The sequence below is a fragment of the Pristis pectinata genome, chromosome 1 (genome assembly GCF_009764475.1).
Source record: "Pristis pectinata isolate sPriPec2 chromosome 1, sPriPec2.1.pri, whole genome shotgun sequence".
Taxonomy (NCBI): Eukaryota; Metazoa; Chordata; class Chondrichthyes; order Rhinopristiformes; family Pristidae; genus Pristis; species Pristis pectinata.
This window is the reverse complement of record NC_067405.1, coordinates 96,101,399-96,129,295: the sequence shown is the minus strand read 5'-3', so window position 1 is coordinate 96,129,295 and position 27,897 is coordinate 96,101,399. Positions and strand designations below refer to the sequence as shown.

Below are 27,897 nucleotides of genomic sequence, written 5' to 3'. Positions count from 1 at the left end.
AACACATCCCAGATGGCAGAATCCCTTTGAATATTCAAATACTGGTGGTTGGTCTGAGTGCTTCTGAGCACAAACTCCAAGCACCCAAAATATACGTCTTTTGTTATAGTGTCGAGGGATGGCTCCATGAATACACAAACAGCCAGAATATTAACTGACAAAACAGACATGTCGTTGACTGTGCATAAAGTGGCAGGGATATGCCTTTAACAATGTGTTAGTACAGGAGATGGCCACTTAATGACTTCCCTGAATTCATCCTGAAGGTTTCAATGACCACCAATTAACATGAGGATTCCTATAAATCGTGAAAAAGTATTTCTTGAAAACTTGTTCTCATTTTAATTAATACCTGCGAACATAATTCCATAGCTCCTGAAAATAGTAATTTCTCACACTGAGATTTACTGCTTGGTGTCCATCTGATTACCTTGATGAGATTATTTTAAGATATCTTTATTAGTCACATGTACATCAAAACACACAGTGAAATACATCTTTTTGTGTGGTATTCTGAGGGCAGCCCGCAAGTGTCGCCACGCTTCTGGCGCCAACATAGCATGACTACAACTTCCTAACCCGTACGTCTTTGGAATGTGGGAGGAAACCAGAGGAAACCCACACAGACACAGGGAGAACGTACAAACTCCTTACAGACAGTGGCCGGATTTAAACCCGGGTCGCTGGCACTGTAAAGCGTTACGCTAACCGCTACACTACCATGCCTGGCATTGTTATTGTTATTGTTATTCTGTTTGAAGTTGATGGCAAACCAATTAAGTGTTGCAGGAACCGGTGATAGTTAAGTATAGACAATTTATTGTGTGATCAGTTAAGGCTGTTAACCGCACTAGTTAAATTCATTTCACAAGGGTACTTTATCAACTCAATAGTGGCACAGGAATAATGAAATAAATGCTGAATAAAAGTGGAATCATTGCATGATCTCTTAAATTTGAATTGTAATTTTTTTTGTCAGCCCAAACATTTTTAAAATTAAAAGTCGATAGGGATAACGCTCTTCTATCAATCACTGCTGTTGCTCAGGTTATCAGATGTTGCAAGCTGCAAATGAACAAAAAGATATTGTGTGGACAATGAAACGCGGCTATTAATTTTCAGTCTACCTGACATCCATTAGGCATCAAGCCAACCCCACCAGGATTAGTGCTATGCAGTTCGGAAATGTGATCTACCTTTCTTGTGTTACGTAAAGAGCTCTTTGGCAGCCATCTGAAAGAATTTTTGTCTTGCTGCTTATGCACTGTGATATGTCTTTTTCAAAGTCAAAGTTGACTTTATTGTCACATACATAAGTACATGTATGCACAGGTGCAATGAAATACTTACTTAAGCAGCATCACAGGCACACGGCATCATATAAGCAGCATTCACAAGAGAAACATAAATTATACACAATTTTTACAAAAATTAGAAGAAAATAAGTCCATTTTAGTGCAAAGTGATCAAAGTGGTCATGGTGTTGCTGAACTGTAGTGATTAGGGTTTTGCCGGTTGGTTCAAGAACTGAATGGTTGAAAGGAAGTAGCTGTTCTTGAACCTGGTGGTGTGGGACTTCAGGCTTCTGTACCTCCTGCCTCATAATAGATGTGAGAAGATCGCATGGCCTGGATGGTGGGGATCTTTGATGATGTTGCCTTCTTGAGGCAGTGTCTCCTGTAGATACTACCACTGGTGGGGAGGGATGTGCCCATGATGTATTGGGCAGAGTCCACTACTGCCTACAGTATCTTACGTTCCTGTGCATTTGAACTACCATTCCAGACCGTGGTGTAAGCAGTCAAGATACTTTCAACAGTACATCTGTAGAAATTTGTTAGAATGTTTGGTGACAAACTGACTGTCCCTAACCTCCTAAGAAAGTAAAGATGCTGGTGCGCTTTCCTTATGATTGCATCAATGTGCTGGGCCCAGGACAGGTCATCCGATATGTTAACACCCAGGAATTTTACTGCTTCTGACCCTCTCCACTGCTGATCCTCCAATGTAGACTGGTGCTTTTTCGCCCTCCTTCCTGAAGTCCAGCATTTTCCCAGCATCTTAAGTATTTCTCGGTCTCCAACTTCTTCCCCACTGCTACCAGACTTCTGAACCAATCACCTCTTTCATGTACCCTTTGCGGTGTTATTGTTGCGCCCTTAATTCTACCTCTTCTGTTGTTGTCACTATAGCATTTATTTTCTTTTTGCACTACTGTGCACCATTCCTTTGTTTTGCCATCATCGCTGTATTTGTTATTGCATTTATGACTACCATGTACACTGTTTACTCTGTGAGCTTCACGCGAGCAAGTAATTTCATTGCACCCTGGTGTATATGACAATAAACTGATCTGAATCTGAAGTAACTCACACAATGAAACGTTGACTGTTTATTTCCCTCCAGAGATGCTGCCTGACCTGTTGAGTTCCTCCAGCATTTTGTGTGTGTTGCTCCAGATTCCAGCATCTGCAGAACCTCTTGTGTCTCTGAATCTGAAGTATCTTGGACAGTTCTGAGGATGTGAAGGGCACTATTTAAGTGCAGATTTATTCCTTGCACTTTGTTTCCACAATCCACTCATTATGCCCAGCATGCTGATTTCAAATGACATGATGCAAAGGCCCCAGCAAACTCAGAGTTTTATGGTTTTTACAAGTTATCGATAATAGCCATTATATTCAATTAATTTGCACACTGTTATTGTTACCAGAAAAAAATGTTCTGAATTCTCCAGCTTTTATAAGCAGCTATTGTGGACATTAGTGCAATAAATGGAATATTGAGACTGAGGAGGGAAGAACAATTTCTGTAATGTGGGTGCAGCAATGGTTCCTGAACTGAACAACGTGTTAGTTCGTGTTTTCTGACCTTCTTTTCCCTGAAACTGGAGGCAGATAATCAAAATGATTCCGAGACTGTAGGGAGTGGAATGTTTATGGTAACTCTTAAACAATTCTGTTTGTTTATGATAGCATTAGAGATTCCTGCAGGTCATTGACTGAAGGCATAGATAGCTCGTGTATCTGGTCATCAGAAAGAAGTGAAGATAACTCAGCAAATGCTGGGAACATTCTCCAGGACACACAGTGTCTGTGGAGGGGGAAGTAGAAGCAATGTTTCAAGGCCATGACATTTTGTCAGAAGAAAAAGATGTCAGAGATGTAACAATTTTTGAGCCAAAGCAGAAGCAAATAGAATAGTAGGATCCAGTAGCCCATCATCACCTCCACTACCCCATCCTCCCCTGCACCCACATCTCCAGCCTGTCATCTTTCCCTGCTTTCTGCACTTGCTTAGAAACCCTTACGTCTCAATTACCTCCAAGTTTTGAAAAAAGTTCAATGAACTGCAACGTGCCCTGCTTCTGACATCTCTGTTATTATTTCAGATTTACAGTATCTTCATTTTTTTGTTGAAGAACTGAAAATAATTGTCTGGAAAAGAACACTGTGTAGGTCTCACCTGAAATCCTTTGAAAGAGCAAGCACTCCATTTGCTTTTCATCCTTATGACAATCTTATTAAGTGTATTGTAAAACTGGGAATTATATATAGCTTTTTTGTTATCTCTCCTATATTGGTTATTATCTAGAGTGTATCTTCACTTGAAGAATGGCAGTCCATATAAAGATGTTTCAGGTCACACATGCCCAATGGACAGGAGGGTAGATCTCTGGCCATTCTACAGTGAACCCTTCCATATGTTCCCACTACCCATACAATATGAGAGTATGTAGTAACTCAGTAATGTGGAGTTTCAAGCCAAATGGCTCCCCAAGCCTGTTTCTTGTTCAGTTTTGAATAATTATACAGTTCTGGTAATATTAGTAACTCAGGTGGGAAGAGGGGTCCTTACCCAAAACATTGACTGCCTGCTTTTCTCTACGCATGCTGCCTAGCCTGCTGAGTTCCTCCAGCATCATCGAGTTTCATCTAGATTTCAGTCCTTTGTTTCTCTAATGTTTCAAGCCCATTTACCATATATTTAGCCTGTTCCAGATTGAGATTCTGCCCCATCAATTACAATGACCTGCTGGAGATTCCATCCAGCGGAATGGGTTATGAAGGTTTGAGAGAACACATTTCTGCACTTAACAAAAATAATAAAGACACAGAAATTTTTTTTATTACCTTTAATCCTCTGCAATTCCATTATTACACATGTAATTCTAGCCTTCAAATTGCAGATCTATAGTTTATTCACCAGTTTCAGTTTGTCAGGGTCAAGTTACATTGACCACAGTATTTATAATCAATGTGGAGTTTTCCGAAGGAAAATGTTGGATCCAATAATGGTATCACTATATTTTAAGCATGTCAGTAAAAAATGTACAAAATTGAAAAGTTATCTCAGAACGTTTGTCGCTTAATAATCAATCTATTGAGATAATTTACTTTATAAATGACGGCAGTGACTACACATCAAAAGTGTTTGATTTCTCTGAAGCCCTTGATGATCACCATTGAAATGCAAGTCTTCCTTCTTCTCAGACATATACAGGTATCACTTCTTGAAGAATAGCTCCAAGGTTAAGGGTGCACTCCTTTGTTTTGGATGCCTTAGCCAGGTATCAACTGATCCAATCTTTTAATTATTAGAAATACGATACATGAATTGGATCATTCCCTTACTCTTGTAATCTCAAGGGAAGCAAGCAAAGTCTCAGCATCTTCCATAAGTTAGCTCTTATGACCTCAGTACCATTTGGTTATCGATCCAGCTTTAATCCAGTGGTAAAGAACCTGGGGTTCCTTTCAATAGAGAACTGTACCAGTCTTTTATCTGTGCATCATTCTCTGTATGGAGAACACCCCAACCTTGCTCCTAAATTTGGCTTTCACAGGTTAGAGCCTTTTTTCTCTTATCCCATTGTCATACTTTAATTAGAAATATAATTCTGAAACGTCCTTTGCTGCAGATTGTTTAATTTCAAAGGAGCATCTTTTTTGGCTTTTTCATTGTGATTGCAGGCTAATTCGATGGAGGTAGTTAACACGAAGAAGGCCTCAGGCCACAGAGCGAGAGGAATCTTATATCTGTAGAATACATAATGGCGTCAGTGATAGAAGCAGAGGTATCTTGGTAGTTAAGATTAGATTAGGTAGGTGGTTAAAGGAAAAGAACATAAAGGGATATAGGAAATCATATTGAAATTGGAAAACCTCGAATATGAAGATAAATACAAATATTTACCGGTTGGGCTAAATGGCATCTCCATGGAATTGTTGAAATCTTTCTGCTGATGATGGGGAAGTTTATCAAGAATCCTCTCAGAAATATGCATCCATAAGTTTTGAATTACATTTATCTTGTGAGCTTTAACAAGACCCTAAGCTGATCAGATAGGAACTAATTGAAAAGGAAAAAGGATTCGCCTGTTTTTGTGTGAATAACCAGGACCAAGTCATGCCCCAGTGTTTCAACCATGTCATTCTGTTGCAATAGATGAATTAGATTGTGTTTGCTTAACTCTACCTTTTCCATTGTTTTCCCCTGAGTCATGTGCTGTTTCTGCAGACAATGTCAAGCTCCACAGTGATTGTTTTGTGGACAAAAGGATCCAAACAGAACCTCTTCACAACTGGAAAGAATCCATTGACTTTAAAATATGCTTCAGTGTTCCGAAAGCAGAATGTTTTATGAGTTTATTCATGGGACAAGCTTCTGTCGTCAGTCCCTGTGCCATTGCATTGGGATTGTGGGCAATGAATAGAAGTGAAAGTGTGTCAAGCCATAACTACTTATGTTCATTTTAGAGTTGAAACAGAGAGGCTGTGCTTCAGAGATGCCGCAGTGAAGCCATCATTTTAAAGAGCCTTCTGTAAATATTGAGGGAAGGTCATGACATAGCAACCAGATAAACCAGTACTTCTGGTTTGCTGCTAGGAGTTCAAGTCATTAATATTTGAAGAAGACAGAGACCAAATTGAATAGCAAATAATTGGTCAAAAAAAATTATCCATAAGTGTATTATCTTTAGGAAAATTAGAACTGTAAAGATTAGAATAGAATTCTCTGAAAGTATCATTTATTTCTAAAAGATCAGTTGTCCTCTCGCCATTGGCTTTCAAAATTTCTTTAATTTGCCATCTAGCTCTGGAGATTTTTAATTGGTTAGCCAGTAATTTACCTGTTTTATCTCCATGAATATAAATTAAACGTTCCTATACTTTCCACTGAAAATCGAAAACAGTTGGATCAATCTATTACATACGAGGAAATCGCCGAGGTTGTGCGATCTTTACATTCTGGAAAGACTCTGGGTCCTGACGGATTTCCTGGAGAATTCTATAAGGCCTTTTCCTCTTTGCTTGTACCTCATTTATGTGCTGTCTTTTCGGATTCTTTTAAATTGGGTAGATTACCACAATCTTTTTATGAAGCCTCTATTTCACTTATTCTTAAGAAAAATAAGAACCCAACAGAATGTGTTTTGTACAGACCAATTTTGCTACTTAATGTGGATGTTAAAATTTTATCTAAAGTTCTAGCTCGTAGATTGGAAAATATTTTACCTTCAATTATATCCAATGATCAGACTGGTTTTATTAAAAATCGATATTCTCATTTTAATATTCATCGTTTATTGAATATTATCTGTTTTCCCTCTAAGGAAATATCGGAATGTGTGGTATCTCTAGATGCTGAGAAGGCCTTTGATCGGATTGAATGGAATTACCTATTTAAAACCTTAGAGAAATTTAATTTTGAGCCTGATTTTATCCAATGGATTAAATTACTTTATTTATCCCCTTCTGCTCAAGTTCTTACTAATTTTCAAAATTCTAAATCTTTTAAACTTCAGCGTGGAACCAGACAGGGATGGCCTTTGAGCCCTTTGTTCTTTGATTTGGCCTTAGAACCTTTAGCTATTTCTCTCCGAGAATCTAGGGATATCTTTGGTATCTCCAGAAGAGGTATTAACCATAAAGTTTCTTTATATGCTGATGATTTATTACTCTTTATATCTAATGTTGAAGTCTCGTTACCTCTTATGCTTTCTTTACTTTCTCACTTTAGTCATTTTTCAGGCTACAAATTGAACTTATACAAGAGTGAACTTTTTCCTCTGGACAACTTGGTACCAGTTGATATTAACATTCCTTTTAAAATTGTAAGAAATCATTTTACCTATCTGGGGGTGTCAATTACTAAAAATTATAAGCATTTATTTAAAGAAAATTTTTTCACCTTACTGCACAATGTGAAAAGGGTTTTATCAAGTTGGTCTCCCCTTTCTATATCATTGATTTGCCGAATTAATGTTATTAAGATGAATATTTTACCTAAATTTATATATCTATTTCAGGCTTTACCTGTTTTTATTCCTAAATCTTTCTTTGACTCTCTTGAGTCAATTATTTCTTCCTATATATGGAATAATAAACATCCTAGACTAAATAAAGTTCACCTTCAGAAGGTTAAAAGAACGGAGGTTTAGCCTTTCCTAATTTTAGATTTTGTTACTGGGCAGTCAACATACGAAATCTTATGTTTTGGTTACATTACATTAATCAAGAGGCTCGCCCAGTATGGGTCTCTTCGGAAATTAATTCTGTTAAAAAAATTTCTATTATCTCTTTCCTTGGTTCTTCACTTCCAATATCATTAAATAGACTAACAGATAATTTAGTAGTTAACATGTTTTGAGGATTTGGTTACAATTTAGAAATATTTTGGTTTATTAAGTTTTTCTTTGTCCAGTCCCATTTTCTTTAATTACTTTTTAAACCTTCTATGACTGATGTAGTTTTTAAAGAGTGGGACAAATTAGGTATTACTTGTTTTCAAGATCTTTTTGTTGGAGGAAACCTTTCTTCGTTTGAACAATTGTCTACCAAGTATAATTTACCAAAAAACTCATTTTTTAGATATTTACAAATTAGAGATTTTCTCGATCTCAATTACATTCTTTTCCTTGAGTCCTGATAAGAATTATTAGATGTAATTTTTAATTTGGAACCTTTTCAGATGGCTCAATATCTAATATTTATGACAGATTACCAGGAATGAGTAAGGTGCCACTAGATAAAATTAAAAACACTTGGGAACAAGATTTGCAGATGTCAATTTCTGAGGAAACTTGGAATGAAATTTTCAAGTCGGTTAATACTTCGTCATTATGCGTTCGTCATTCTCTCCTTCGATTTAAAGTGGTCCATTAAGTTCACTTGTCTAAAGGTAAATTATCGCGTTTTTATTCTGATATATCTCCTTAGTGTGACAAATGTAATAACGGAGTGGCTTCCTTAATTCACATGTTCTGGACGTGTCAGAGTCTTAAAAATATTGACAGAGGTCTTGTCATACTTTTCTGTACTTTCAAAATAAATTTTAAACTAATCCTTTGACTGCATTATTTGGGATTGTTGGAGAAAAAAATATAACTTTGAAGGCTTTCTGATTTACATATTCTGGCTTTTATTTCTCTTATAGCCAGGAGAGCTGTATTGCTTAAATGGAAGAAGTTACTCCACCTATGCATGCTCAATGGTTTACGGGATGTTATGTCATACCTGAATCTAGAGAAGATTTGCTGTTCAGTTTTTGAATCTAACCTAGACTTTCAAACCCTGTGGGGACCTTTTTGAATTATTTTCAAAACCTCTGATTTGGGGACTAAAACGCAGATATTGGCTGACACGGTTACGTTTTTAAAGGTTTTTCCTGTTTTTTTCCATCTAACAGCTTCGGGTTTTGGTAGTGGGGGTAGATTTTTTTTATAATAAAATATTTTCAATTTTTTTTTCCTTTATTAACTAATTTCTATATATGATTATTAATTTAGAGTATTGTAATCTAAGTATGATTTAATACAATGTATTCAGTAGTATTTTTATTCTGTTTCTTGATGCATGTGCTCTATTTTTTTCATGGATTCAATAAAAATATTGTAAAAAGAATAGCAAATGGCACTGGTAAGGAAAATGTACATCATTCATTATGGTAAATTGAAGTGGCCTGGGGGCTTGAAGGAGAATAAAGGAGTTCAGTGCTTCTATCATCTTCCTTTGTATAGTGGGTGCACATTTAGAATCCTGCTGTACATTTGATACTTAGTTGAAGAGGAGAAGATGATAGAAGGGAAAAAAGAATGTATGGATACCAGAGAAGTGAGGCATCAAAGGGAGAGGAGGGCTGTGTCCTTTATGTCCAAGGCCTGCAAAACATTCAGAGCAACCATATAATCTAAATGGCACACAGGTTCTTTGCGAGCTACTGGGCAGCCAGCGGCAGAGGAGTTTGTTGTGCAGCAGAAGGACCTGCTATACATCTACAGGACAGGAATGGCACTGTCACAGAAGCCATCACCAGTCCTGATGCAGGATCTTGACCCAAAATGTCAACAATTCCTCCCCCCCCCCCCCCCAAACAGATGCTGCTCGACCCATTGAGTTCCTCCAGCAGTTTGTTTTTTGCTCCGTCGCCAATTCTTTCTGCTTCTGTGTCTTTCCAACGGATCAACAAGTACCGACAATGTCTGTGTTCACAGCTTTGCAGCAGTTGTTGCTTCAGCTGCAAAATGCTGAAAACACTGTGCCAATGGCATTTATCAGCCACCATGTGTCGCAGAAAAGATATGTCTCCTGACTGATAAGATATCTTTATTAGTCACATGTACATTGAAACACACCGTGAAATGCATCTTGTTCATAGAGTGTTCTGGGGACAGCCCGCAAGTGTCGCCACGATTCCGGCGCCAACATAACATGCCCACGACTTCCTAACCCGTATGTCTTTGGAATGTGGAGGGAAACTGGAGCACCCGGACAGACACCAGACACGGGAAGAATGTACAAGCTCCTTACAGACAGTGGCCGGAATTGAACCTGGGTTGCTGGCGCTGTAATGGCGTTACACTAACTGCTACACTACCGCGTGAGAGGCCTTACACCAGGGGGCCGAGTTTGAGAGTGAGGGACAGGCTATTTAGGACTGAGATGAGAAGTTTCTTCACTCAGAGGGTGGTATACTTTTGGGATTGTCTTCTCCGGATAGCACTGAGAAGAACCACAGATTAGAGCATTACGCCAGTCCATTGAGAGGAGGGGAGAGCACTGTCGTGGGAAATACACAGTTGTTTTGTTCATTAAAAACACAGATCCATAGATTTTTGGGCATTAAGAGTCTCAAGGGATTTGGGGATATTGCTGGAAAATGGCCTTGAGATGGAAGACCAGCAATGATCTTAGAGAATGGTGGATCAGGCTTGAAGGGCCACATGACCTACTCCTGCTCCTAATCCTTATGTTTCCCTGGGATGTGTATTTCCCAGCACAGTGCTCTCCCCTCCTGTAAATGGATGGGGGTAATGCTTTAATCTGTGGCTCTTCTCAGTGCAATCTCTAGGGTCCTGGTAGAAAGGTGATTCTTGACCTCTCTGTGTGGCAGCATCTTTCTCAACCCTTCTTTAAAATTCTGGAGGATTAACTCACAAACAAAATATTTTCTGAAAACATATTATTGATATTTTATTGAAAGAGTGCAGAGAAGATTTACGAGGATGCTGCCAGGGCTCGAGGGCAGGAGTTATCGGGAGAGGTTGGGCAGGCAAGGACTTTATTCACAAGATCACAAGACAAAGGAGCAGAAGTAGGCTGCTCGGCCCATCGAGTCTGCTCCGCCACTTCACTGTGAGCTAAGCTATTCTCCCATCTAGCCCCAATTCCAGGCCTTTTCCACATATCCCTTGATAACCTGACTAATTAGATACCTATCAATCTCCTCCTTAAACACCCCCAATGATTGGGCCTCCACAGCTGTATGTGGCACCAAATTCCATAAATCCACGACCCTCTGGCTAAAGGAATTTCTCCTCATTTCTGTTCTAAATGGGTACCCTCTAATTCTAAGACTGTGCCCTCTTGTCCTGGACTCACCCACCAAGAGAAACAACTTAGCCACATCTACTCTGTCCAGTCCTTTCAACATTTGAGATGTTTCCATGAGGTCTCCTCTCATTCTTCTGTACTCCAATGAATACAGTCCAAGAGCCGACAAATGCTCCTCGTATGTAAGCCCTTTCATTCCGGGAATCATCCTCGTAAATCTTCTCTGAACCCTCTCCAACATCAGTACATCCTTTCTAAGATAAGGGGCCCAAAACTGCACACAGTATTCCAAATGAGGTCTCACCAGTGCCCCACAGAGCCTCATCAACGCATCCTTACTTTTATACATTATTCCTCTTGAAATGAATGCCAACGTAGCATTCACTTCCCTTACTGCTGATCCAACCTGGCGGTTAACCTTTAGGGTATCCTGCATGAGGACCCCCAAGTCCCTTTGCACTTCCGAATTTTGAATTTTCTCCCCATCTAGATAATAATCTGCCTGTTTATTTCTTCTTCCAAAGTGTACAACGGCACATTTCTCAACATTGTATCTCATCTGCCATTTCTTTGCCCATTCTCCTAAACTGTCCAAGTCTCTCTGCAACCTTTCTGTTTCTTCAACACTTCCTGTTTCTCCACCTACCTTGGTGTCATCTGCAAACTTAGCTACAAAACCATTTATTCCATAATCTAAATCATCGATATACAGTGTAAAAAGAAGCGGCCCCAACACCGACCCCTGCGGAACACCACCAGTAACCCCCAGCCAACCAGAACAGGATCCCTTTATTCCCACCCTTTGCTTTCTGCCTATCAGCCAATGCTCCACCCATTCTAATATCTTTCCAGTAATTCCATTAAGCAGTCTCTTGTGCAGCACCTTGTTGAAGGCCTTTTGAAAATCCAAATACACAACATCCACAGCCTCTCCCTTGTCCATCCTACTTGAGATTACCTCAAAAAATTCCAATAGGTTGGTCGGGCAGGATCTTCCCTTCATGAAACCATGCTGGCTTGGATCTATCTTGTCATGCACCTCTAGGTATTCCATAACCTCATCCTTGAGGATCGACTCCAATAGCTTTCCAACCACCAATGTCAGACTAATAGGCCTGTAATTTTCCTTTTGCTGCCTGCCTCCTTTCTTCAACAGCAGAACTACATTTGCAACCTTCCAGTCCTCCGGAACCATGCCAGAGTCGACTGATTCCTGGAAAATCATCTCCAATGCCTCCATAATCTCTAAAGCCACCTCCTTCAGAACCCGAGGGTGCACTTCATCCGGTCCGGGAGACTGATCTGTCCTTAGTCTATTGAGCTTCCCAAGCACCTTCTCACTAGTAATCTTGACTGTACTCAATTCTATTCCCTGAGACTCCTGACTACCAGGTATATTCCTTGGAATGTAGGAGACTTGATGGGTGACATTATAGAGGTGTATTCGATCATTAGGGGCATGGACAGGATGAATGCACACAGTCTTACTCCCAGGGAAGGGGAACTATGAAACTAGAGGGCATAGGTATAAGGTGAGAAGTGAAAGCTTTAAAAAAGACCTGAGGGTAACTCCTTCATGCAGAGGGTGGTGTGTGTATAGAATGAGCTGCCAGATAAAGTGGTTGAGGCAGGTACAATAACAACATTTAAAAGGCATTTGGATAAGTACGTGGAGAGGTGGGGTTCAGAGGCATATGGGCCAAATGTGTGCAAATAGGACTAGCTTGATGGGCACCATGGTCAGCATGGACCAATTGGGCTGAAGGGCCTGTTTCCATGCTGTACAACTCTATGACTATGACTCTATCAATAAAAGAACATACAGAGAACCAAGGTAACATTTTCACTGTGTGCTTACTTCACAGAGGCAGACATTTCTGGTAAATACCACACTAGACAATGTATAAACAACACAGGGAACAGTTGGTCACATGATACAGTATAGCCACAACAGTTGTCTCTGATTCTCACCCATGGCTGATTAGGTACAATGTCATTCTCACCACTGTATCAGCAGATACCAGGTTCGGATCCCATTCAAAGGTTGGAGCACAACAATGTAGGCTGACATTTGAGTGTCGTACTGAGGGAAGGCTGCACTGTCAGAAGTGGAATAGTAAATCAGAGCCCTGTTTACACATAAGATCCCATGGCACTATTTTGAACAAGAATGATGGTGTTATCCCGAGTGACTTGGCCAATGTTTGCTACTTATTCAGCTTCAATACAAAAGAAAATAATTGGTCATTACCATGTTGCTGAATGAGGGAGCTTGCAGTGTAGTAATTGGCTTCTGTATTTCATAAGTTGCAACCAGTGACTACCCGAAAAAATACGTCATAAAAGATTCTAAATGAGTTCATTCCTTTCTTAGCATAGCAACAAAATGGGCCTGCTTACTCTCCTGCTCTGACACAAAGATAAGGTCTCGTCTATGTTCTGACTCTCGTCAGCCAGGGGTCCCGGTCTCAGAATAAGAGGGAGGCAATTTAGGAGGGAGATGTGAAGACATTTCTTCACTCAGAGGGTAGCGAATCTTTGGAGGGCTGTGCAGCACCAGTCATTGAGTTCATTCAAAGCAGACTGATAGGTTTCTCAATGTTGAGGGAATCAAAGGATATGAGTATAGTGTAGGAAAATGGAGCTGAGGTAGGAGCTCAGCCATGATCTTGTTGAATGGCACAACAGACTTGAAGGCCAAATAGCCTACTCCCGCTCATAATTTTTAGGCTCCTATATTGTCATAGGGATTCCCAAACTGGAGATTAGGAATTAAAAACTGTTAGTTTATTTTAACATATTACATTAACACATTTAATTATTTGTGTTTTAATGTGATGTCATTAATTTTATTCCTAAGATCATTTACGTCAATTGTAATAGTTCCTAAGTGTCCCTGACAGAAACATTTAAAGGTCTTTAAATTACACCTTCGGCTTTGACAGCAGGCAAAGCTTCACTTCAGGCTTGCCTTCTGTCAAGGGCTGTCTGGGACGAGGCTTCAGCAGTACACCGCCCAACATCTACTCATTGCTGAGGGCCTGTAACACCTCACCAGACACCTCCTTAGTCAGGAGGGTCAGCCCAAACAAGTGAGGGCGGCTGGTGCTTCAGGGGTGAGGAATCTGTGCTGCAGGCTGGCCCTAGCTGGATGTGGCCACTGAAAGCCCCAGCAGTATCTCTGCACATGATCAGCATTTCGACAAAAGGATTTGATGACAGCACAGCTGAGGTCTATTACACAGCAATTCAGATGCCATGAAAGTCTCCACAGAAAGAGCATTTGGGAAACTTTTTATTGTTTGTTTTATAAACACAGTGCAGCAAGCAAAACCATGAACTCAAGGTGGGGTTTATATTTGTAGATTTTATGATGAAAGAGATGAAAATATCTCCAGTATTGGTATTGATTTATTATTGTCACTTGTACCGAGGTACAGTGAAAAACTTGTCTTGCATACCGATCGTACAGGTCAATTCATTACACAGTGCAGTTACATTGAGTTAGTACAGGGTCCATTGATGTAGTACAGGTAAAAACAATAACAGTACAGAGTAAAGTGTCACAGCTACAGAGAAAGTGCAGCACAATAAGGTGCAAGGTCACAACAAGGTAGATCGTGAGGTCAGAGTCCATCTCATCGTTCAATAGTCTTATCACAGTGAGATAGAAGCTGTCCTTAAGTCTGGTGGTACGTGCCCTCAGGCTCCTGTATCTTCTACCCGATGAAAGAGGAGAGAAGAGAGAATGTCCCGGGTGGGTGGGGTCTTTGATTATGCTGGCTGCTTCGCCAAGACAACGAGAGGTAAAGACAGAGTCCAAGGAGGGGAGGCTGGTGTCCGTGATGCGCTGGGCCGTGTCCACAACTCTCTGCAGTTTCTTGCAGTCCTGGGCAGAGCAGTTGCCGTACCAAGCCGTGATACATCCAGATAGGACGCTTTCTGTGATACATCGGTAAAAGTTGGTGAGAGTCAAAGGGGACAAACCGAATTTCTTTAGCCTCCTGAGGAAGTAGAAGTGCTGGTGAGCTTTCTTGGCCGTGGCATCTACAGAGCCACTCATATTAGGGCAAATGTGATTTGCTTTTAATGAAGAAATTTCTCCTCTGAAAGAAGAAACTTAAGGTTTTTGTTGCCCCGGGATATAATCCATTGGTTGTGACAGAGCACTGCATATGAATGTCTCAGAATGCTTGTGTGTCATCGTGTGGAAAAATTGTGCTGTTGAGAACATTGGGAGTTGTTGACTGTGGACTGATATGCAGAACTTTTAATTCGAAATGGGTCTAACAATTATAATTTCACTAGTTTTATTTTAAATTATGTTCTCAGGGATACTGCAGGGCAGGAACGATACCAGACGATTACAAAGCAGTACTACAGACGGGCCCAGGTAAGCACTGCTATATTTCTGTCTTCCTGGGAAGCAACAATGCTAGCGCAATTGGCTTTGAGACTAATTTTAATCGAAAGCAAGATTATTTTCTCCCATGATATACTGGGTAAATGTTGTTGACTGCTTTTACATAACCTTGACAATTTTTTTTCATTTATGCTTATAATTCTGTTGTTTGTTCCATGCTATCTAGGTTTAAGCATAACTGCATTTGAGCAGGATAGAATCAATCTTAGTACAGGCCATAACAAACAATCTGCTGGAGGAACTCAGTGGGTTGAGCAGCATCTGTGGGGGGGAAAGGAAATGTTGATGTTTCAGTTCAAGACGGTAATAAACTGGTTCCACTTTTATAGGCGATAAGCCGACTTTGTCCATAAGTTGGAAAATAAACAAAACTCACTCAATATGGTAACTATACCTCCACAGTATTGTGATGAATGGCATCAAAAGTAGAAAAGAATGATAAGGAAGAGCAATTACTAAAAGTAGAGAGAGAAGGAAGACTAGTTCTGCCCTTTGTAGGAATGAAATTATATGTGAATGTCAGAGTTTTAAATTTAATAATATCTTGGAAATTTGCTCGTATGTAGGGGTGTCCATAAGTCGGGCACTTGTAATCCAGGAACAGACTGTACTCCCACTGAGGCAGAGGAAGATTAAGCTGGTTTACCTCCTTTTTATCCTAACCCAGCTACTCCATCTAAAATGAAATACTTAAGGTATCAAGTATCAAACATATCAATATTCTCCATACTTAAATAGTCTGCCAGTATTCAGAAATCCCCATTAACCGTCCTTCACAAACCTCAATGACCGAATGAGAATGTTATGTGGGTGGGGTTAAAATTATATTGAGGTTACTCACCAGTCTGAGGCCGGACTTTTCCTTCTTAATGAAGTTGTATGAGGCTTGTGCATCAGGTCATGGTGGCTAAGCCTGTATAGAAGTGATGGGCATATGTCGGGAACTGCTGGAGTCCGTGAACTGCACTTAAAGTCAGGATGGGACAGCAATCAGAAAAAAAACTAACTAACCAGGTTTGTATTTACCCATGGTTGGATTTATTGTGCTGTGCTATTGATCTACTTAAGGATCAGGACTATGGCTGCCTGGTTCCTTCACTTGGAGCAAGTTAGCAGGTCTTAGCCAAGGCATTATGAAGCATCCAAAGAGCTGAAAATTCACTAGTTTGATTATTCTTCAGTGTTGCTGTCATAAATAATGACTGGTTACTTGGCTGTTGCCAGGTGGGAAACTATCTCTTGATGTTGCCTCACCCCTCTGAAAAATGAGTAAAATTGGATGAAGAAAAAGAGGTTGACCTTCCAGCTGCTCTAAACCTTCACCCCACTCCCAATCTGATCTCTGCACTGTTCCAACGAAGCTGAACATAAGTTTTATGAACAAATGCTCCTCATCCGACACTGGACATTACAGGCTCAGACCTCAATAGATAATTCAGCAGTTTCGAGTCATCAGCCATTCCAGCCTTGAATTTCACATGTCTCGCGCTTTTTTCTTTCTTCTTCTCTGGTAATTTCAATTTTACTCCTCGATTCCTCTTTACACCATACTCAGACACACCTTTCTGATTTAACAGCCTCTAACCAGTACCACCACTACTTGTGTCATTCAGTCTCTCCTGCTCCTCCATCCCCCACCTTTCGTTCTCTCTACCTCTCCCTCCATTCTCTTCCCTTCCCAACTTTCTCTGCAACGTCAAACTTTCATATCCTATGCTTCTCCTGGTACTGAAGGAAGGTGATCAACCCAAGCTCTGTGTTTCTCCCTTCACAAACGCCGGAGTATACCCAGCGCTTTCAGTTTTTATCTCAGTGCTCATTCATTGATTGCAATCTTAACTAACTGTGCTGTTTTGATACAAAATACAAGGAAAATCATTCAGCAACTCAAAAATATTAGCCAGCAGCTTAAAAATGTGAGCCATCTAAAGAGAGTCTGAAACTAACAGCAGAGACAACAGCCCACAATTTAAAAATACTTGTCATTACATTTTTAGAGCACAGGCCTCATAACAGCTCAACACAGTGGCTCTGGTCTGGAATCTCAATCCAAATAATGATTGTGATCCAGATGGTTCAGAAGAATTCTACATATGCTGGGGTTGGGTATGACTGGTTTTCTATGAAGCTTTATAATAAAAAGGGTGTATTACTCTTTATTTATAGGGAATCTTTTTGGTGTATGATATCACAAGTGAGCGCTCCTTTCAACATATTATGAAATGGGCCAGTGATGTTGATGAGGTAAGAGAGCAGCATTGCATCATTTTACCTTGAATAAATATTACTCACATTTTAGCGTGTTACTCATGGTGTATGGTTCCTCCCCAGTATGCTCCAGAAGGGGTTCAGAAAATTCTCGTAGCCAACAAAGCTGATGAGGAACAGAAAAGGCAAGTTGGTGTAAAGCAAGGTCAAAAGGTAAGTATTTGCTGCACAGTGCAATTATTTATAAAGGAGGTTTAGAATAATGGATGGTGCTTTTTTTTTTGATGATATTGTAGTTCAATGGTCAGGAACAAGTCCAAAATAAAGGTCAGTGTAAAATCGTGATAATTTCCAAATCACAGGTTCAGAAAATGTTGCCACTCTGTTGCACATCTTCTGTGCTGGGTCGGTTGGTGCTGCTGAACTAAGATGCTCAAGTTAGATAGACTTTGTTGGGGATCTTCTGCAGTAATTGCAGCTTGGTTCAGCAACACCGATAGACTCAGCACAGCAGATGTGCAATAGAATGGCAACATTTTCTGAACCTGTGATTTGGAACTTATCATGGCTTTGTTGGGGAGTTTCTTCAGTAATTTTCTTGAGTTTAAATGTTGAACCCTTGAGAACAAGTGATGAGAATAAGGGTCCAAACTTGACTTAGATTTAGAAAGGCTGCTGTCTCACTTTGCATTTACTATATAGTGTGCATGATTGCTGTTGCACAGTAAATTGTGAGATTAAATTTAAGCATGTCAAACCAATTGTGTTGTTGAAGAGGTGATGCATCTGAAGCATTGTGTACAATTTTGATCTCCTAAACAAAAAGGATATATTTGTCCTGGAATGAGTGCAACTTAGATTCACCAGATTGGAATCCTTTAGCCCAGAGGGCCATGGAGACTGCCATTGAGTTTGTACAGACCAGAGACTGATAGATTTCCATACTGTATACTAAGAGAATCAAGGGATGTGGGGATAGTGCAGGAAAATAGAGATGAAGTAGAAGATCAGCCACCATCTTGTTGAACAGTGGAGCAGGTGCCAATGGCTGGATGGCCAACTCCTGCTTTAACTCTGAGGTTGTTGACTCATATTTGCGGGAAGCTTTGCAGCATTATGGCACCTTTGACAAGCACGATGTAAGCTGCTGTCTAACGATACATCACAATCAACCAGCATCCAGATACTAAAATCAAAGAGCAGGAAATGTATTATCTTTTGTTGTGTTAAAAGGAACATTCTAGATATGCTAATTTTTTATTCCTTGTTTGATCTATTGTTAAATTTCCTTTCAATGTTTCCTTCTAAAGCTTGCAAAAGAATATGGAATGGACTTCTTTGAAACAAGTGCCTGCACAAATTATAACATTAAAGAGGTCAGTGGAAGTATTATATTCAAAGAACTGTCAGGGAGTACACCACAGAGAAAGACCATATGACCCATAGTTTCTTTAATGGCACTGTCCTAGAGCAGGCCAAAATTAATGGATCAGAATGGACTGGATCTGGCTTACAACTTGCTGTGTCTGTCTGCACTAACCTTTACTGGATAGCGAGGAATATCCTCCACCCCATGTCGAAAGTGTCCTCATGTGTCCAAGTGGCATCCATATCAACTACACCCAGGTTTGCTGTACTGGAAGATATGGGTCTGTAATTGTAACACTGAGACCCAGTACTGGTGGACACAGCTCTGTAGTTTAATGTAAATGGAATATGAGCCATAATATACAAACAAAATGATATTAAGTGTTTTTCAAATGGATGATCACTGTGACAAGGTGAAGTGTAAAACAATCATATTGTTGAATTGATAAAAGCATTTTATTTTTTATTAGGTTTATATAAAAGTTTTTCTTCATACTTCCCTTGCTTTGTCCACTGACTGTATACCCTGACAAGGGGTCAATAACTCTGGTCCTATGGAACCCCTAACTGATCAAATTTTTGTTACAGTCAGCTAATAATTGTCTTTATTAAATTCCACTGGTTTGCATAGTGTCCAGAATTCCCTTTTGCCCTGGATCCCATTATGAATATGGATGTTTTAGTCAGAATGTGTTAATTGTTTGCAGTGTGCATTTTGAAACAGACCATGAAGTGCTGGTTGAATTTAAAAACCTGGATGATGTCACCATGGATCAAAGAATGTTGAGAAGGGATAAAAAAATATATTGGGGAGAAGTGTTTGCTTTGCACTAAATGTATGCAAAGGTCTCAGCCACCATTTGGGCTTCATCTCTGCACATTTGGATCCATTCCAATTTGCACAGTAAGTCCAACCAGTGGACAGTCCTGTCCCACACAGGTAGCGCCAGGAACCAAAAATGAATTACCTCTGTATATTCTGATCAGTTCCAAAATTAAACATAGTAGTTGGTTTGAAACAAAAACTGAAACTGCTGGAAACACTCAGCACATCGGCCAGCATCTGTAGAAGGACAAACAGTTAAGATTTCATGTCTGAAACCCTTGGTCAGAACTGTAAAAAATGCACAGCATTCAGATGAAGGGTCCCAGACCCAAAACATTAACTGTTTCTCATTCCACAGATGCTGCCTGACCTTTTGAGTGTCTCCAGCATTTTCTGTTTTTGTTTCAGATTTCCAGCCTGCAGTTTTATGGTCTTCTTTTCTTGACAATGGTTTGTTGCTCTTGTAACCCCATGGTATTTTGATGTGCTTCTCTTCCATAGTCATTCACTCGACTGACGGAACTAGTGTTACAGGCCCACAAGAAGGAGCTTGATGGACTTCGACTGTCAACTCCTGATGAACTTGGCATTGCTGATTTAGAAGAAGATGACAGTAAAACTGAACGGATGGATAGTTCACAAAAAGCTTGCTGGTGCTAGAAATATAGCAAAAAAGAATCTAATTTAGCTGTCTGAGTCATGCCTCAAAAATTCAAAACCTAGTTGCCTGCTCCTACATCGTGTCATCTTAAATATTCATCTGAATCCTGCCTCTCCCTTGAGTTGGACTAATTCTTACATCGATTCTTATAGGTGTTGTATTTTTGTCCCAACTCTATGTTTCAACAACCTCTTGGACCAGGCTTGTCTGCTGTGCATTTTGTACAGTTACTGTGCTGTGATTCATGTTCAGGTCATCGACTGATGATCCAGTAGCCCAGTTTCCACAAGACTGATGTTTCAGTATTTGTTTTGTATGTGAATGACCCTTCCAAGTAATGCGTTTCAAGAGCAGTCAACATGCCAGCTTCCTGAAATATCCCTATTTGTGTAATTAGTTTCTGCAAAATGCTTTTAATATATTTTGGTCATGCTCAATAAAAGTGCTCTGTTTGTCGTTCCTTTGTCCAATTAATAATTTCTAAGCCCAATGTATTTCCTTACACCTGACTCTTTTTCGAATTCTATGTAAGGTTCCAAATTATTGGCATCAATCCAGGTCAATGCAATTTAAGGGCAGAATCAGAAGGTGACTATCAATTTAAATTAGCCTTTATTAATATTGTGAATGTGCAAGTTCTTTCTCTCAAGTGCTATGCTGTAGATTAATCACTTAGAGCAATGGTTTTGACTGATTTGGCATAATAGCTGCAAGCTGCCTTCAAGTTAACTGTATATTTTTCCATTTGCTCCATTTATTTCCTGCTATCATTGGAATATTAAAATAGGAAAAGGATTGTTGTTTGGAGTAAATAGGAGACTGATATAGCATCCTCTCGCACATCACTGTTCTATCATTGGACATGTCAGAAACAAAAATAATATAAACTTTGCCGAGCAACGAAACCAACAATTTATTCCATTCAACTTTCCTCCTTTGCAGGTTTAAATTTAGAAGCCTTGTGAAATTATGTAAGTATTTTTTTCACTTTAAATACTGAAGGCTAATTTCAAATTTGAAAATTCTGCATAGTGTGTGTTCTATAATTCTGGTCTTTTCTTAAATTCTCTTTTAGTATTTAGATCAAAAACGTTTTTAAAAAGCCCTCTGACATCAATGTGATAGATCTTTGCAATTTGAAGGATTAATGAGTGGAAATACACTTTGGTGTTTTAATCAAGAGGCATGAGATACTTCTTTTTCCACTTTGTAATTAATAACCACAACAAAGTTATGTTCCTTAAAATTGCATGTTTTAAATTAGTAACCTAACCATTTTGTTCAGCAAGCCATTATTTTGAAGGAAATGAGGCATTCGCCTGTTTTAGGGTAGAAGTTTGGAAACAGAAATGATTTGCTCCTGTCAGGAGATCAGTCTTAATATTTCTTCATAACTGTGAACTCCAAGGATCAGTTGATAGTATGTGTAAATTACTTTCCTTTCAATGGTAGAATACAGAATGAAAAAAAAAGTTCTGTGTTTTGTTGAGATTTTTGGTTTGTTTGAACCTGACAGATTGATTATCTGTGCTTCTTAGGCTTTTTCTTCTAGTAATCAAAGTATGTATGAACATAATGACTTCCTGATGTTCTTCACTCTGCCTGGACATGTCAAATGAAAGTGGCGTGCTAAGTTAAAACATTCTAATTTTCCCAATTACAGCATTTGTTAGGGGAAATATACAATTTGATGAGAACTAATTTTATTATCTACAATTGAAAACAATGAATTTATTCACAGATGCTTATAAATAAATTTCATCAAGGGTTTTTACTATGTTAAAAGAACAATTGAATCAATAACAGTCAATATTTTCAGCCTTAATCCCAGCCTACCAAAGCATTGTGTCATCCGACAGCATTAGATGGTTGCCTTAATAGTAGATCATAAAATCTCTTTCTTTCATCATTAGAAGCCTTACTAAAATTTCCCAGACATGGGAACATCTATGCACCTATTTATATCTACAAGGAGAAATATATTGCCAATAATTTCCTCTCATCAGTTGCTCTGTTCCTTGATAAGGTTTAAGAGAAATTTGCTTGGATTGGATCTGTTGAACACTGAAGCAAAGATTTGTCACCCCAGTAATTAATCTTCTAAATGTGTTCCAAACTTGGTCCACTTGATATTGTGTGCATTAAACATGCCACTTGCACTCTTACACTGAAGGTCAGACAATTTCACTGCGCAGAACAATGTGATTCCTGAGTTGTACTGTGGTGATTTAAGGTCCAGGCCTCTGAATCAGCACAATTCAATATTTTTAATACACAATATCAATACGTACAATTGGAAGCAACAATATTTCGGTCTAATTAATACACAGACTCTAATGCTTTAATATCTTTCAAATCTATTATCTTTCAAATATAAAGAGTGAATGTGTTTTATAAACTAGCACTGAAGTTTTTTTGGCTTCAAGCAACTCACAAACAAAACAATACCCTAAGGCCTACCTGGAAAAATAATTTTTATTTTTTTCCACCACTAACATGTCCATGTGAATAAAAGGCTGGTATGCAGAACTTGCATTTGGCTTTCAGAATGCTGCAAATAGTTTTGAAAGCATTCACATAGTTTACAGCCCAATTCAATTTCACACTGGGATGCTCTGCTCAGTGTGATGTTAGTGGGATAAAAACGGAAGAGAAAAGCACAACCACAAATGAGGAAAAAACAGTCGAAGGTATGCACAATTAAATGCCTTCATCTGTCTTATTTCAGGATTTTTGGCCCACCAAGGAGAAATTTTGAGTGATTTAGCCAGTCTTCAGCCATTCAGATACTGCCTAGGTAAACCGAAACCAAAGAAACATGTCACGATTAAGGGTCCTGACCCAAAACGTTGACTGTCCATTTCCCTCCATAGAAGCTGCCCAACCCGCTGAGTTCCTCCAGCTCCTTTGTGTGTTACTAAACATTTTGACTGAGAGTTTTGGGCTTGCTTCAGCTCACAAGCAAGTTGAAATAAACCACCAACATGAATGACGAGTAAATGAAGTAAAGTTAAGGCCTATCTTTAACACCATGTTGAGACAAGTAACAGAGTTCTCACAATAATATTCATCTAAAATCAGGTTAAGATTTCAAGTGATGGAACAGCATTACCACATAGCTTTCAGAATGAATGTCTGGACATTCTACATCAGTCTATGACTACAGTTGCTACTTTAACTTATAAAGACTGATCAGAGACTAGAAGTCAATCCAGTTAACCAGAATGAAGTTCCTTTTAGAAACCAAAATTAGCTGATTTTTGTCAAATAGTGATGAAAACTGAATCAAAAAACACCCCTGAACAAAAAATAAAAGCTGAAAAATTCAAGCCTTCTTCATAACAGCCTAAATTTTGCCCTCACCACCAAGCAGATGGGATGTTATGGTGGCCTTCAACCTACTTTGGAAGATTCAGAAATTTCATCTTTTCCAACCTTAGTGCATGTCCAGTGTACAAGATCTCTTGTGTTTCGCAACAGTGATGTCATTGAACAGGCTGAGCAATCTGTCACGCTGTTGAATTCTTATAAGTCTCAAACCAGAAAGTAATTTTTTGAGACACAAGAGATTCTGCAAATGCTAGAATCTGGAGCAACACACACAGAATGCTGGAGGAACTCATGATGAAGGGTCTCGATCCGAAACGTTGACTGTTTATTTCCCTCCATAGATGCTGCCTGACCTGCTGAGTTCCTCCAGCATTTTGTGTGTGTTGTTGGTAATCTTTTGAAACATTTTACAGAGAAAAATATAAAGTGTGAGACATATGTGAAAGATTAATGAAGAAAGTAAAAAAAATCAAAACTATTTATAAGATCATTTTAAAAAGCGTGGAATTTCTGAAGTAATTATTCAAGGAAATTATAATCTTCATATTTGACATTATTTTATGGTCGGAGATGTCGTTAACCAGTAATAAGGACCTAGTACACCTTTCAAAATCAAGTTACACCTCATTCAACAAGACATAACATCTTAATGGTTTTTCAAAACAGGAAAAATTTGCAAGTACTTGTAGCTGATGAAGTCCACTGATTTCTTTCAGTTATCTGGGCAAGTCCTGCAGCTTTGCATACCATAAAGGAGCAGGGAATCACTGACAGCATAAATATTCAAAATAACTTTCATGCTTTTGTATTCCAAGTCTCTATTTCTGAAGGCCAGGATCCTGTATGTCTTTTTAATCTGTACATCAACATCTCCCGTCACCTTCAAAGGTTTCTGCACATATACCACAAATCCTGTACTCACGTCAGATAACCATTATATTCTATTGCCTCCCTTTCTTCCTTCTGCGTTGTGTTACTAACTGATTCTCTGCATTAAAGTTCATCTATCACATATCCATTGATTCCATCAGCCTGCCTTGAAGTCTATCACAGGTCCCCTTGTTGCCTTCCACCCTTCAAAATGGATGTTGATTGCAAATTTTGAAAAATGGATGTGCCTTTGACTCAAAATCATTGATAAATGTCAGGAAATAAACTGCATTGAGCCATAGGAAACACAACTGTGTCCCATTTCCCAGCCTGGAAAACAGCTGTTCATCACTATTCTCCATTTCCTTTCCCAGAGCCAATTTCATATTCAAGCTGCCACGGCACTTTTTATTTCATGGATTTCAATTTTTCTAATAGGCCCATTATGTGATAGTTTATCACATGCTTTCTGAAAATGCATATATATATTAACCCTTTTATTTGTCTCATCAAAAATCTTAATTATCACTTAAGTATGCTGGCTTTCCTTATTAATTCATACTTATCTATTAATTTTCTGCTAGATTGTTGCTTCTAGCAACTTCGCCCTCAGGGAGGTTAAACTGGTTGGCTTGTAGTTGCTGAATTTATCCTTGTATCCTTTTTTGAACATGAGCTGGATATTCTCTAGTCCTCTGGCAACACCCCAAATGTCTAACTAAGACTGGAACATTTTGGCTGGTACCTCCATAATTTTCATCCTTACAATCCCTTGGCAATTTGCAATGAATTCCATCCAGACTTATTTACTTCTAGTACAGAAAACCTTTTTAGTACATCCACTTTATAATTTTAGAGCATATCCACTATCTTAATTGTCTCTTTCACCATAACTTGGACAGCAATTTCCTCCTTCGTAAAGACAAATGCAAAATATTAAGTCAGTACTTATGTAATTTTATGTTTTGATTCCTAACCGGTCTTGTCTCTCTTATTACAAACCATTTTATTAACATTCCTTTAAGGTTAGATGTCAGTGTCCCCTCACAATCTCTCTTATTTCCTTTTCAATTTCCTTTGTTAATATTTCTCCTATCACTTATATGATCAATCTGACATCAGTCGTGCATCTCCTTTTTTGGATTCATCCTACTCTCTTTTTTGTTGTACAAGGAACTTTGGCTTTCACTGTCATTTTTTTTTCCTTTACCTGGACCATTGTTTTAAGACAAAGTTTTGCGTGTCTATCTTTGATTCCAGATAAACTTGGCCAGAAAGGTTTTCAACCTACTGAAATTGGGCCTCCACCAATTAAGTAATTTTATGTTAATGAAGTTGTTATGTTCTTTTGTAAATGTAGTTTCCCCTAAACCCCGGTACAAGGGTGTATCTATGCTTGCATTAGTAAGAATGAATATCGACTGATCTTTCAGTTCCAAACAAGTCAACTTATTTATGTCCAGATTGATAACATTTGCTTATAAGCCAACATAAGGTGTGGCTATGGGTGCAGATGCAGTATAACATGCAATGTAGGATTTACATCAACGGTAATGAAGTGCGTCGAAAGGTTGGTTATGGTGCGAATCAAATCCTGCCTCAGAGATGACCTGGATCCGCTCCAATTTGCCTACTGCCACAACACGTCAACGGCAGATGCGATTTCTCTGGCTCTTCACTCTGCTCTGGACCATCTGGACAACAGGAACTCATACGTCAGGCTGTGGTTCATCGATTACAACTTGCTTTTCAACACAATCATCCCATCCAAACTGATCATCAAGCTTCAAGACCTGGGCTTCTGTACCTCCCTCTGCGACTGGATCCTCAACTTCCTCATCAGCAGACCTCAGTCAGTGAGGATCGGTAACAACAACTCCTCCTTGCTGACCGTCAACACGGGTGCACCTCAAGGCTGCGTGCTTAGCCCCCCTGCTCTTCTCTCTATACACACATGACTGTGTGGCTAATCACAGCTCCAATGCCATCTTCACATTCGCTGACACTATTGTTAGACAAATCACAGGTGGTGATGAGTCAGCTTACCGGAGCGAGATAAGACACCTGGTTGAGTGGTGCCATGACAACAACCTCTCGCTGAACGTCAGCAAAACTAAAAAGCTGATTTTTGACTTCAGGAAGGAAGGCGAACATGCACCAGTCTCTTTGGAGGATCGGCAGTGGAGAGGGTCAGAAGCAGTAAAATTCCTGGGCGCTAACATATCGGATGACCTGTCCTGGGCCCAGCACATAGATGCAATCACAAGGAAAGCGCACCAGCGTCTTTACTTTCTTAGGAGGTTAGGGATGTTCGGCTTGTCACCGAACATTCTGACAAACTTCTACAGATATACTGTTGAAAGTATCCTGACTGGTTGCATCATGGTCTGGTATGGTAGTTCAAATGCGCAGGAACGTAAGATGTTGTGGACAGTAGTGGACTCTGCCCAATACATCATGGGCACATCCCTCCCCACCAGTGGTAGTATCTACAGGAGGCACTGCCTCAAGAAGGCAACATCATCAAAGATCCCCACCATCCAGGCCATGCGATCTTCTCACATCTATTATGAGGCAGGAGGTACAGAAGCCTGAAGTCCCACACCACCAGGTTCAAGAACAGCTACTTCCTTCCAACTGTTCAGTTCTTGAATCAACCAGCAAAACCCTAATCTCTACAGTTCAGCAACACCATGACCACTTTGATCACTTTGCACTAAAATGGACTTTCTTTTTGTTCTACTTGTGATTTTTTTGTAAAAATTGTGTATAATTTATGTTTAATTTATGTTTTTCTTGTGAATGCTGCTTATATGACGCAAAAAAGCTTTTTATTGCACCTGTGTATACATGTACATATATGACAATAAACTCAATTTTAACTTTAAATTTTGGCTTAATGGTTCTGCAGTGTTGTGAAGGGTTGATACCTTATCAGCTACTGCTCAGAAATTGGAGGCGAAGGGATACCTGAGCATGTACTTCAGTTACCAATCTAACCTTTGCCAGCGATTTACCGTTGATTTGGTGTACTCTCAGGAGATGCAATGACTGCAATTGAAAATTGTAGGATTAGTTACACCTCCTCACACAACCAAAAATAAACTGCAAACTGACTTTGTAACGATAATTAACGTTTCAGAGCCATAACCTAACAACAAAATCAATTATTTTATTTTAATTGAAGATTAACTATTTATTCACCAGTTCCTAAGTGAACTTTTCATATTTTCTTATGACACAAAAGGCAGCACAGTGCCATAGCTCAAAGTTGCTGCTTCAGTCCCAGTAGCTCAGCTTCAATCCTGACCTCCGGTACTGTCTGTGTGGGAGTTTGCACATTCTGCCTGTGACTGCATGGATTTCCTCCTTGTGC

General features: G+C 39.3%; 1 protein-coding gene across 1 annotated transcript in view; it reads left to right on the top strand.

Moving 5' to 3' along the window:
- Positions 1-20,777, top strand: part of rab15 (RAB15, member RAS oncogene family) — a 123,459-nt gene extending 102,682 nt beyond the window's left edge. The window contains exons 3-7 of the mRNA XM_052029500.1: positions 15,168-15,228; positions 17,425-17,502; positions 17,590-17,679; positions 18,777-18,842; positions 20,162-20,777. Of these exons, the coding sequence (XP_051885460.1) occupies positions 15,168-15,228; positions 17,425-17,502; positions 17,590-17,679; positions 18,777-18,842; positions 20,162-20,320 (454 nt within the window). The 3' untranslated portion in view covers positions 20,321-20,777. The remainder of the gene's footprint in view (positions 1-15,167; positions 15,229-17,424; positions 17,503-17,589; positions 17,680-18,776; positions 18,843-20,161) is intronic.
- Positions 20,778-27,897: the final 7,120 nt, after the last annotated feature.